Genomic DNA, 13,150 nt, shown 5'->3' on the forward strand with positions numbered 1-13,150 from the left:
GTGCGTGTCTTGTGTGTAGTGTGTGGTGTGTGCATGCATCTATGCGTGTGTGTGTGGTATTTGCATGCGTCTTGTCTGCGTATGTGTGTGCGTATGTGGTGTGTGTATGTATCTGTGCGTGTGTGTGTGTAGTGTGTGGTGTGTGCATGTGTCTTGTCTGCATATACTTGTGTGTGGTGTGTGCATACATCTGTCTGTACGTGTGTGTGTGGTGTGTGGTGTGTGCATGCATCCTGTCTGTGTGTGCATGTGCATGTGTGATGTGTATATGCATCTGTGCGTGTGTGTGTAGTGTGTGGTGTGTGCATGCATCTTGTCCGCGTGTGTGTATGTGTTGTGTGTGTATGCCTCTGTGTGTGTGTAGTGTTTGGTGTGTGCATGCACCTGTGCCTGTGTAGTGTGTGGTGTGTGCATGTGTCTTGTCTGCATGTGTGTGCATGTGTGGTGTGTGTATGCATCTGTGCGTGTGTGTGTGTAGTGTGTGGTGTGTGCATGCATCTGTGTGTGTGTTGTGCATGTGTCTTGTCTGCGTGTGTGTGGTGTGTGTTTGCATCTGTGCATGTGTGTGTGTGATGTGTGTATGCATCTGTGCATGTGTGTGGTGTGTGTGTGCATCTGTGTGTGTGTGCATGTGTGTATGCATCTGTGCGTGTGTGTGGTGTGTGTATGCATCTGTGTGTGTGCGTGTGTGTGTGTGTGTATGCCTCTGTGTGTGTGTGTGGTGTGTGTATGCATCTGTGTGTGTGTGCGTGTGTGTGTGGTGTTTCCCTTTCACTGCAGAGCTCCCAGACCCTGGGGCTGATGGCCTTAAGTGTTGCTCAGGGCACCTACCCACTCCCTACCCTTCTCGAGCCACCACCCTCCAAACCCTGCAGACGAGGAGTCCACAGGCAAAAAAAAAAAAAAAAAAGGAACCTAGGAAGAAAGTTTTTTATCCTTATTTTACATCTGCCTGCAGCCCAATTTCTTGCCAATCAAACCTGATTTCTCTCAGGCCTTAGGGCTCATTGTCTTAGTGTAGTTCTTTTGAAGAGCTTGGGGAATAAAATTCGGAAAACAAACATCAAGAATAGACCATCACATACAACAATGACAACAGGAAAGATGAGCACATAGACTCTGTGAAGAGCTCCCCCAAAGTGACAAGGTGCCCAGCTTCATTAATAGTTCTTGGAAGGTGCATTAAAATCTCAATGAAATACAACTGCACGCCCACCTTAATGACTGACATTTAAAAGGTTGGCAAAAACCAAGCATTAGTGAAGATGAAGCACTAATAGAGCCCGACATAGGCACAACCCACTTCAGAAAACGATTTGAAGGAATGGATGAAAGTTAAACACACGCCTGTCTTATGCCCAGCATTTCCCTCCTGGGTATGCTTTTTGCATTAAAATATATGGACAAGGCCGGGTGCGGTGGCTCACACCTATAATCCCAGCAATTTGGGAGGCCACGGCAGGTGGATCACTTGAGATCAGGAGATCAAGACCAGCCTGGCCAACATGGTGAAACCCTGTCTCTATTAAAAATACAAAAATTAGCTGGGCATGGTGGCGGACACCTGTAATCCCAGCTACTCGGGAGGCTGAGACAGGAGAATCACTTGAACCCAGGAGGGGAAGGTTGCAGTGAGCTGAGATTGCGCCACTGCACTCCAGCCTGGGCGACAGATTGAGACTCAGTCTCTCTCTCTCTCTCTCTCTCTCTCTCTCTCTCTATCTATATCTATATCTATATCTATCTATCTATCTATCTATCTATCTATCTATATATATATATGGACAACGCTGGGTGCAGTGGCTTATGCCTATAATCCTAGCACTTTGGGAAGCCAAGGCAGGAGGATCACTTGAGCCCAAGAGTTCAGGACCAGCCTGAGCAACATAGCAAGACCCCATCTCTAATAATAATAGTAATAATAATAAAAGCTGGGTGTGGTGGCATGCAACTGTGGTCCCAGCTACATGGGAGGCTGAGGCCAGAGGATCACTTGAGCCCAAGAGGTGGAAGCTCCAGTGAGCTGTGATCACACCACTGCACTCCAGGCTGGGCAACAGAGCAAGACCCTGTCTCAAAAAAAAAATATTGGACAAGACTGTTGCAGAGCAACTTTATTCATAATTGCCCCAAATAGCAAATATCCCAAATGCCCACCCATGGGAGAATGGACAAGCAATTTGTAGTCTATTCATAGGACACAATACTACCCAGAAACAAAAAGGAACTCACTCCTGATACACACAACCACATGCTGTTGACTGTATATTGAATGAAAGAAGCCAGACGCAAGGGCAGACCTATGCTATGATTTCGTTTATATAAGTCAAAAAACAGGAAGCACTCAATCACATTAATACGTGATGCGCACATGGTGGGGACAGCATCATGAAAGCATACACAAGAGCTGGGGTGGTTACCCCTGCAGGATGGAGGGGGTTGTGCTGGGGTGGGGGACACTAGGACTTCTGGTGGCTTCATGGTGGCTGCCACTTTCTACTTTTGTTGTTGAGACAGTCTGACTGTGTCATCCAGGCTGGAGTGCAGTGGTACAATCACAGCTCACTGCAACCTCCACACCCTGGGCTCAAGCGATCCTCCTGCCTTGGCCTCCTGAGTAGCTGGAACTATAGGCGCCTGCCACCACGCCCGGCGAATTTTTTGTATTTTTAGTAGAAATAGGGTTTCACCGTGTTAGCCAGGATGGTCTCGATCTCCTGACCTCGTGATCCACCTGCCTCGGCCTCCCAAAGTGCTGGGATTACAGGGGTGAGCCATCACGCCTGGCCTAATTTTTGTATTTTTTATAAAGATGGGTTTTCGCCATGTTGCCCAGGCTGGTCTTGAAATTGTGAACTCAAGCGATCCTCCCGCCTCGGCCTCCCAAAGTGCTGGGATTACAGGCATGAGCCATTGCGCCCGGTCTCACTTTCTATGTCTTGACCCAAGACACAGAGATGGTTGTATGGATTTATAATCATTTGTTACATTGCACGCTTACATGTTCTGCACTTTTCAGAGGGGTATGTTGGTAATATTCCCAATTACAATGTTTATTGTGGTGATATATGCATAATATAAAATGTACCATTAAAACATTTTTTTTAATTGAGATAGCACCTTGCTCTGTTGCCCAGGCTGGAGCGCAGTGGCGTGATCTTGGCTCATTGCAAACTCAGCTGCCCGGGTTCAAACGATTCTCATGACTCAGCCTCCCGAGTAGCTGGAATAATAGGTGCCCACCACCACACCTGGCTAGTTTTTTTTTTTTGTATTTTTAGTAAAGATGGAGTTTCGCCTTTTTGGCCAGGCTGGTCTTGAACTCCTGACCTCAGATGATCCACCGGCCTCTGCCTCCCGAAGTGCTGGGATTACAGGTGTGAGCCACCGCTCCCGGCCCATCTTAACCATTTTTAAGCATACAGTTCAGTGGCATTAAGTACATTCATATTGTTCTGCAATCATCACCACTATCTGATCTTCAGAACTTTTATTTTTTTTTATTTTAGAGACAGGGTCTCACTCTGTTGCCTAGGCTGGATTGCAGTGGTGCTATCATAGCTCACTGCAGCCTCCAACTCGTGGGCTCAATTGATCCTCCCGCCTTGGCCTCCTAAAGTGCTGGGATGACAGGCGAGAGTCACCTTGCCTGGCCTCCAGAACGTTCTCATCTTCCCAAACTGAAACCGTATCCCTGTGAAACACTCACTCCCCTTCCCCCTCCCCAGCCCCTGGCACCCCCCATCCTCATTTCCATCTCTGTGACTCTGTTGGGTCTGTGGTCCTCCTCTGTCTGTCGTTTTGTGTCTGGCTTATTTCACTGAGCATGGTGTTCTCAAGGTTCACCCACGTTGTATCAGGTATCAGAATTTCCTTCCTTCTTGTGGCTGGATAATATTCCACTGTGTGGGTTGACCATATTGTATCGATCCCTTCATCTGTGAATGGGCGCCTGGGTTGCTTCCGCCTTTCGGCCACTGTGAATCTTACTGCTGTCAACATTGTTATACAAATATCTCTGTTCCAGTCCCTGCTTTCAGTTCTTCTGAATATACACCCAGACGTGGAATTGCTGAGTTCCGTGGTAATTTTGTGTTTCGTTTCTGGAGGAACTATCAAACTGTTTTCTGCAGCAGCCGTACCATTTTTCTTTCCTACCACAAACTTTTTTTCTTTTTTTTTTTTTTAATGCTGGAAACCTTTGTCAGCTCTGCCTGGTACCCCCAGGGTTCCAGGGGACTTTTGGGACCTGGGGTGGATTCCCTCGGATTCCCTACCCCCTCCCCACCACACAGCCCAGCTGGTGGGAGCGACCAGCAGGTGGCCACTTTAATTAGCTCCTGCCTGGAGCAGAAGTGGACACCGTGGAGCTCCGTACAGAGTGTCCCTGGGAGACCAGGGACCATAGGGGGCGGGGTTTGAGGGGGAACCGAGGGTTTGACAACATCGGAGCAGCCAACGATGGTCTCATTTCACAGGTCCCCAAACAGGTCCACTCAGTCCCCTGTGTCCATCCCAGGACCCCTGACCTCCTGTGTGCAATCCCTACCCCACCTCGGGGAAACGTCTTTCAGAATACTTTTGATCTAATTAGGCTTTCAGGGCGAGGGCGGATTCTCTTGACTTGCTCGTCTCCTGTCTCTGTCTCTGTCAACGTCTCTGGTCTCCCACCTCTAATGTCGCCCAATCACAGCCTCACTCTGGGCCACTGGAGGGCTGGCCCCGCCCCTCGCTTTCCACCCTCCGATCCCTAATGTGGCCCAATCACAGCCTCACTCTGGGCCACTCTATGGGCTGGCCCCATCCCTTGCCTCCCATCCCTAATGTCATCCAATCACAGCCTCACTCTGGGCCACTCCAGGGGATGGCCCTGCCCCTCGCCTCTCCTGATTGGTCCTGATTTCTGCCACCATGCCACACCCTCTCAAGCTCCACCCCCATCCATTGGCTGGTCCAAGCTGTGGTCCTCTCAGACCATCCCCTCTCCCTCTGATAGGGGAAAGTGAGGCCCAGAGAGGGGGAGCGCATGGTCCAAGGCTACAGTGCTGGTCAGTGGCAGAGCCCACTGCTCCCTATCCCAGGGCCAGGCCTTCTTCCATCTTTCTGGGACCACTAGTGCCCTCCCCATCCTCCCCGCTGGGCAGCCCCTCTGCCCACTCCTCTCACCCCACCTTGTCCAGGGCTCTCAGCATCTCTTTTCTGAGCTCAGCCACTGACTTTGTTAATGGCTGGACCTCCTCTCCTTCTTCCTGGTCTCACCCTTTGTGGGTGTGTGTGTGTGTGCAGGGGTGTGTGTGTGCGTGGGGGTGTGTGTGTGCGCAGGGGTGTGTGTGTGTGTGGGGGTGTGTGTGTGCGGGTGTGTGTGTGTGTGCAGGGGTGTGTGTGCGGGTGTGTGTGTGTGCAGGGGTGTGTGTCCGGGTGTGTGTGTGTGTGTGCAGGGGTGTGTGTGCGCGGGTGTGTGTGTGTGCAGGGGTGTGTGTGTGTGTGCAGGGGTGTGTGTGTGCAGGGGTGTGTGTGTGCAGGGGTGTATGTGTGCAGGGGTGTGTGTGCGGGGGTGTGTGTGTGCGGGGGTGTGTGTGTGTGTGCAGGGGTGTGTGTGTGCGCGGGTGTGTGTGTGCGCGGGTGTGTGTGCAGGGGTGTGTATGTGTGCAGGGGTGTGTGTGTGTGTGCAGGGGGTGTGTGTGTGTGCAGGGGTGTATGTGTGCAGGGGTGTGTGTGTGTGTGTGCAGGGGTGTGTGTGCGCGCGGGGGTGTGTGTGCGCACGGGGGTGTGTGTATGCAGGGGTGTGTGTGTGCAGGGGTGTGTGTGTGCGGGGGTGTGTGTGTGCGGGGGGTGTGTGTGTGTGCAGGGGTGTGTGTGTGCACGGGTGTGTGTGTGTGTGCAGGGGTGTGTGTGTGCGGGCGTGTGTGTGTGCGGGGGTGTGTGTGTGCGCGGGTGTGTGTGTGCGGGGGGGTGTGTGTGTGCGGGGGTGTGTGTGCGCGGGGGTGTGTGTGTGTGCGGGGGTGTGTGCGGGTGTGTGTGTGTGCGCGGGGGTGTGTGTGTGTGCGGGGGTGTGTGTGTGTGTGTGCAGGGGTGTGTGTGTGTGTGCGGGTGTGTGTGTGTGTGTGTGCAGGGGTGTGTGTGTGTGTGCAGGGGTGTGTGTGTGCAGGGGTGGAAGGGGTGGAAAACACTGAGCCACTTCGACTGTCCCCCCCCAAAACATGGTGGCTTCAGCATCGTCTTCTGTTTTTATTTTTTGAAATTGTAGTAAGATACACACAACTTTAACTGTTTTCAAATGCATAGCTCAGGCTGGGCGCGGTGGCTCACGCCTGTCATCCCAGCACTTTGGGAGGCCGAGGCGGGCAGATCACGAGGTCAGGAGATCGAGACCATCCTGGCTAACACGGTGAAACCCCGCCTTTACTAAAAATACGAAAAATTAGCCAGGCATGGTGGCAGGTGCCTGTAGTCCCAGCTACTCGAGAGGCTGAAGCAGGAGAATGGCGTGAACCCGGGAGGCGGAGCTTGCAGTGAGCCGAGATGGTGCCACTGCACTCCAGCCTGGGCGACAGAGTGAGACTCCCTCTCAAAATAAATAAGTAAAAATAAAAATTGCACAGCTCAGTGGTATTAAGCATATTCACATGGTTGTGCAACCATCACCACCATCATCTCCAGAACTTTCTCATCTTCCCAAACTGAAACTCTGTCCCCATGAAACACTCAGTCCTCCTTCCCCTCCCCAGCCCCAGGCACTTCTCCATTTTATTTTCTGTCTCTGTGAATCTAATGACTCTAGGGATCTCCTAGGAGTGGAATCACACAGGATTTGTCCTTCTGTGTCTGGCTTATTTCACGGAGAGTGACATTCTCAAGGTGCATCCATGTTGCAGCCTGTGTCAGAATTCCCTTCCTTTTCTTGGCTGAATAATATTCCGTTGTGTGGATGCACCAGTTTGTGTAGATCTATGCATCTGCGGATGGAAGCTTGGGTTGCTTCCACCTAGTGGCCACTGTGGGTGGTGCTGCTGTGACCGGTGCTGCTGTGACCATGGGTGTGCCTGTGCGCTCTTAACACCCCGTTTCTCTCCCTTCCAGGCTGTGCCTTCCTCACCTACTGTGCCAGGGATTCCGCCATCAAAGCTCAGACTGCCCTGCACGAGCAGAAGACCTTGCCCGGAGTGAGTCCTGTGTGGTGTCTGGGGAGGAGGGGACAGGGGCTGGCTCTCAGCTTGGGGTGGGAGCCAAGGCTCCTCCTGAGATTGGCTGTGAACTCTGTGTGTCTCTGGACTCAGAAAGAGGTATGAGGAGCAGAGGGATAGAAATCATCATAACAGTGTGCATTTATTGAGTGCCTACTGTGTGCTGTGCTCTATAATTTATACCAGAGTGGTTGTGTGTTGTTGTGCAGCTTGTATACTGCACAAGGGCACCTGGCCCAGTGTGTCAGTGTCTTTGGGTTGAGACCTGAAGGATAAAGAAGCAATAGCAGGCAGAGGGCACAGCACATGCCAAGGCCCTGGGGCAGGACCATGCCTGGCGTGTTGGTGGAACAGGGAGGAGGCCCGTGTGGCTGGAACAGAGTGAGGAGGTGGAGAAAGAAAGGAGGGAAGGGCAGGGAAGGTGACAGGGCTGGTCGCTGAGGGCTCTGTGGACCATGGGGAGAAGGTAGACCATGGTTGCTTCTCACTATAAAAAGGAAAAGGATTTTCCTCGCTTGTCTTTATGGTGCAAATGGAGCCACAGTTCCTTAACACAAGGGCTTTTTGTTGTTGTTGTTGTTGTTGTTGTTGTTGAGATGGAGTCTCGCTCTGTCACCCAGGCTGGAGTGCAGTGTCATGATCTCGGCTCACTGCAACCTCCGCCTCCCAGATTCAAGCGATTCTCCTGCCTCAGCCTCCCAAGTAGCTGGGATTACAAGCACGTGCCACCATGCCTGGCTAATTTTTGTATTTTTAGTAGAGACGAGGTTTTGCCATATTGGCCAGACTGGTCTCAAACTCTTGACCTCAAGTGATCTGCCCACCTCGGCCTCCCAAAGTGCTGATCAAGAAGCCTGGCCAACACAGGGGCTTCTTGATCATTATTTCTGTCTGCAGAGGAGGCTGGCCTGGGTGCTGTCTCTGATGTGTCTCTCCTTATTTTTATTTTTTGAGACAGGGTCTTGCTTTGTTGCCCAGGCTGGAGTACAATGGCTCACTGCAGCCTCCACCTCCTGGGGTCAAGTGATCCTTCTACCTCGGCCTCCTGAGTAGCTGGTACTATAGGTGCATGCCATCACACCTGGCTAATTTTTTAATTTTTGTAGAGACGGGATCTCATTATATTGCCCGGGCTGATCCTGAACTCCTGGCTCAAGCGCTCCTCCTGCTTCGGCCTCCCAAAGTGCTTGGATTACAGGTGTGAGCCAGCACACCCAGGCTGACGAGTCTCTCCTGGTCAGCTTTGTCCTCTTTGGGTGGGCAGGAGGCCCCTGCCCCCAGTGAAGGATGCGTGGTCTCCCTGAGCCAGTCAATCCGGGTCCCCAGGCCGTGCCTCTTGATGGAGACTGAAGGAACCACGGTGAGCCATGGTGCCCCACCTTGTGAGCTCTGGGGCAGGGAGCTCACCCTTCCCTCTGGAATTCTCAGGGACCTTTCAGCCTCTAGGGACATCAGGGCATTCGTAGCCTTCACGTTTGGCTGACTGTAGGAAATCTGACGTGCACCTTACAGGGACCCGAGGTCATGGCATGAGTTTGACTTGATTCTCCATGAGCATTGGAAGGTTCTGGGCCTGGGGGTGGCCTCTGGTTGGTCTTGAAGAATAGAGAGCCCCTCTTTTGGGTGTGATGTGATGCAAGTTAGAGTGTAGGGTCTGGTGGCCACATCTGTGGGCTTGTTGCTCAGCTCCATCCTTGCTGTGTGACAGTGAGCCAGTGACTTAACCTCTCTGATCTCCAGCACTGGAAGAGAATAACAGGGCAGAGTGGGGTAGCAATCTATAGAGAAGGTGCTCAATGGAGGGCTTCACTGAGGATGTGACATTTGAGAAAAAACCTGAAAGATGGCATGGAAGGGCACTCCAGGCAGAAGGAACAGCATGTGCAAAAGTGAGCTAGAGTCTGCAGTAAATTCCCTGAATTCACTCTTCATCTTGGATCTTCTGCTGGTGCCTACCCAAACCAACCAGAAGCTAAAAAAATACATTAAAAAAAAAAAAAGAAGAAGAAAAGAAAGAAAGAAACCCCACAACCAATCAAAAAATCAAACCAACCAGAAGCTGGAGGGCAGGTCAGTCCATACAGATTAGTGCCCAGGGGCACAGCAGAGTTCTAGGGACCATATTAGTTATTTATTGCTGCATAACAAATTATCCCCAAAATAAAGACTTCAAACAATAAGCACTTGTTATCTCACAGCTACCAGGGATCAGGAATTTGGGACTGAGTTTGCTGCATGATCCTGGCTCAGGGAGGTTACAGTCAAGATATCAGCAGGAGTTTGTGGTTAAGGAATCTGCTTCCAAGCTGGCTCCCTCTAGTGACTGTTGCAGGAGGCCTCAGTTTCTCACTACGTGGGCTTCTCCACAGTGCTGCTTGAGCCTCCTCACAACATGGCATCTTCCCCCAGCGCACATAACCAAAGAGTGATCAAGGAGGAAGCCACAGTCCCCTTTAAGCCCTAGCCTTGGAATTACACACCATCATTTCCACCACATTCTAGCACCAGGAGCCCAGGGGTGCAGAGCAGGGTGGGAAAAGGTGGAGGGAGGAACTCAAGGAACAAACCAGCTCAATACTGGACTTGTCCAAGGTTAGGCAGCCTGCAAGCTGCAGAGTGGGTATTTGGACCTTCATAGTCTGACTCCAGACCCTGTGCTGTTGCCTAATTCATCTAAGTTTAGTGAACCATGTTTTTGCATGGCATCAGGTCCTGGGTGGAAGCTCTGGTCCTTCTGTCCAGAGAAATTTGTACATACATGGAGATTTACCAAAGCTTCTAAGGAGTCCTCCCAGCTAAGCACTTCTCCCCCATTCCTTTGTCCTCATTTCCCTGATGAAGGTAACTGAGACACAAACCCAGTCTCTATTCTATTGTCTGAGGCCTTAGGGACCTTGGAACTTGTTCTTTTCTTGTTGGGGGCCAAAACTGAGCTCTGCACTCTGTTGGCAGCCAGGAGGGAAGATGGAAGAGGGTGGAAGGACCAAGAGCCATGAAACCTCATGCCCTTCTTGCCAGGCTGGTGTCCTGGATCTGAGTCCACTTTGAGATGAGGAGATGCCACAATCACCAGCATCTCCTTCTCTGCATCCATCTTGAGGGGACTCTGTCCTTCTCTCCATGCCTACTCTCCTGGGTCACCCATAAATTCATAACTTCCAACCATCCATGCACCCTTCCATCCACCCATCACCCATCTGCCCATGTGTCCACATGCCTGCCTACCTGTCATCCATCTACCTGCCTATCCATCCATTCATTCATCTGTCTACTCATCCACCTACCCACCCACGCATCCATCATCCACCCATCCTCTCATCCAGCCACACATCCATCCATCTACACATCCATCCATCCATCCATCCATCCATCCATCCATCTATCCATCCACCCACCCATCTATCCATCCATCCACTGATCTACCCTTTCATCCTTCCATTCACACACTGATCCATTCTTCTATCCATTCATCCACCCATCCATCCACCCATCCACCCATCAATTCATCCATCCATCCATCCATCCACGCATTCATTCACCCATCTACTCATTACCTACCCACCCACCCACACATCTATTATGCATCCCTCCATTCTCCCTTCCAGCCACACACCCATCCATTCACCCACACATCCATCCATCTACCATTCTTCCATTGAGTCACTCACTCATCTATCCACCCACCCATCTATCCATCCATCTGTTCACCCATTTGCCCTTTTATCCATCCATCCATCCACCCATCCATCCATCCATTCATCCATCCATCTATCCATTACTCATCCACCCACTTGTCTATCCATTCATCTGTCCATCCATCTACCCTTCCATCCATCCATTCATTCATCACTCACTCTTCCACCCATCCATCTATTAATTCATGTATACATCCATCCACCTATCTATCCTCCCATCCACCCACACATCCATTCACCCATCTACACTTCTTTCCATCCATCCACCAAATTTTTATCAAGCACCTACTATTTACCCCACGCTATGCTAAACTCCCATCACCAGTTCTGCGACTGATCATCTCCTGAGTGACTCCTGTGGCCATCACCCAGTCCCCATCCCCCTAGACCCAATGGGGCTCAAATTGGCTATGGCACACCCCCCAATTTTTTTTGAGACAGAGTCTCACTCTGTCACTCAGGCTGGAGTGCAGTGGCTTGATCTCAGCTCACTGCAACTTCTGCCTCGCGGGTTCAAGTGATTCTCCTGCCTCAGCCTCCTGAGTAGCTGGGATTACAGGCATGAGCCACCAAGCCTGGCTAATTTTTATATTTTTAGTAGAGTCGGGGTTTCACCACATTGACTAGGCTGGTTTTGAACTCCTGACCTCAAGTGATCCACCTGCCTCGGCCTCCCAAAGTGCTGGGATTACAGGCGTTAGCCATTGAGCCCACTGCCCCCTGACTGCTTTTTTTGAACCAGTTTCTCTCCCTCAGTCCCTGGGCATCAGCCTCTTCTCCTCCCTCCTCCTCGCCCCCAGAGCTCAATGGCCCCCACATCCTGCCCTCTCATTTGTTGTCTTCTCTCTGCTTCCACCTCTGTGTTCTCCTGAGTTCAAATCTTAGCTTCCCCTCTCCCAGGCTGTGTAATCTTCAACAAGCGTCTTTCCCCTCAAACCTCAGTTTTCCTTATCTCCAATATGGGTAGCACTTTCTCCACCTAACCAGGCTGCAGAGAATATTTAAAGATGTGAAGGTGGGTCAGGCGCGGTGGCTCATGCCTGTAATCCCAGCACTTTGGGAGGCCGAGGCGAGCAAATCATCTGAGGTCAGGAGTTCGAGACCAGCCTGGCCAACATGGTGAAACCCCATCTCTGCTCAAAGTACAAAAATTAGCTGGGCGTGGTGGCAGGGGTCTGTAATCCCAGGTACTTGGGAGGCTGAGGCAGGAGAATCACTTGAACCCAGGAGGCAGAGGTTTCAGTGAGCCAAGATCACGCCTCTGTACTCCAGCCTGGGTGACAGAACAAGACCCTGTCTCAGAAAAAAAAAAAAGGAAAGGTGCGAAGTGGATACTATTTTTGGAGTTGTTAAGCCCTTATATTCTTGTCCTTGGTCACCCTTAGTTTCTAAAAATTTCTCACTCCCCAGACACTAATGACCCAGCCAGGGTTCCCACCCCTAAAGTACTCGTGGGTAACTGCCTCTCCCGCCTGGAGAATTTCTACCTTACTTTCAAGGTAACACCCGGCTGTCTCCTCCTTCTGCTCATCCCTGACCTCTCAGGGCTGGGGGTGTCTGTGTCTGGCTCTGACTCCCCCAGATTGGGAGCCCCTCAAGGGCAGTCCCTGGGCTGAGTCCTCCAAACCCCTTTGTTCATTCAGCATTTACTGAGCATCTGACTTATGGCAGAATGAGGATACAGTACAAACAGAAAATAAGCAAGCCAGTGAGAACAATATTGAGATAAGAAATGGGGTGACTTTCAGAGCAATGACTCAGGATGGAGGTTTCATTTATTATTATTATTATTATTAATTATTTTTTTTGAGACGAAGCCTAACTCTGTCGCCCAGGCTGGAGTGCAGTGGCGCGATCTCGGCACACTGCAACCTCCACCTCCTGGGTTCAAGTGATTCTCCTGCCTCAGCCTCCCGAGTAGCTGGATTACAGGCATGTGCCACCATGCTATGCTAGTTTCTGTATTTTTAGTAGAGATGGGGTTTCACCATGTTGACCAGGCTGGTCTCAAACTCCTGACCTCAAGTGATCCACTCGCCTTGGCCTCCTAAAGTGCTGGGATTACAGGCGTCAGCCATTGCACCTGGCCTTATTATTTTTTTTTTCTGAGACAAAGTTTTGCTGTGTCGCCCAGGTTGGAGTACATTGGCACAATCATAGCTCATGGCATGATCATAAATCATGGCACGCCCCACTAATTTTTAAACTTTTTGCAGAGATAGGGGTCTCACTATGTAGCCCAGGCTGATCTCGAACTCCTGGGATCAAGTG

The 13,150-nt window shown here is 51.0% G+C and overlaps 1 protein-coding gene across 14 annotated transcripts in view; it reads left to right on the plus strand.

The window, feature by feature from the left end:
• The window catches only part of CELF5 (CUGBP Elav-like family member 5), a 74,472-nt gene that overhangs the window by 20,653 nt on the left and 40,669 nt on the right, over window positions 1–13,150 (plus strand). For all 14 annotated transcript variants that reach the window (XR_008516337.2, XR_008516330.2, XR_008516331.2 and 11 more), the window contains exon 2: window positions 7,081–7,163. Coding sequence is in view for 9 of the 14 variants with exons in the window: in XM_054539333.2 (XP_054395308.1) it covers window positions 7,081–7,163 (83 nt within the window). In the remaining 5 variants the exon portion in view is untranslated. The remainder of the gene's footprint in view (window positions 1–7,080; window positions 7,164–13,150) is intronic.

The sequence above is a fragment of the Pongo abelii genome, chromosome 20 (assembly GCF_028885655.2).
Source record: "Pongo abelii isolate AG06213 chromosome 20, NHGRI_mPonAbe1-v2.0_pri, whole genome shotgun sequence".
Classification (NCBI taxonomy): domain Eukaryota; kingdom Metazoa; phylum Chordata; class Mammalia; order Primates; family Hominidae; genus Pongo; species Pongo abelii.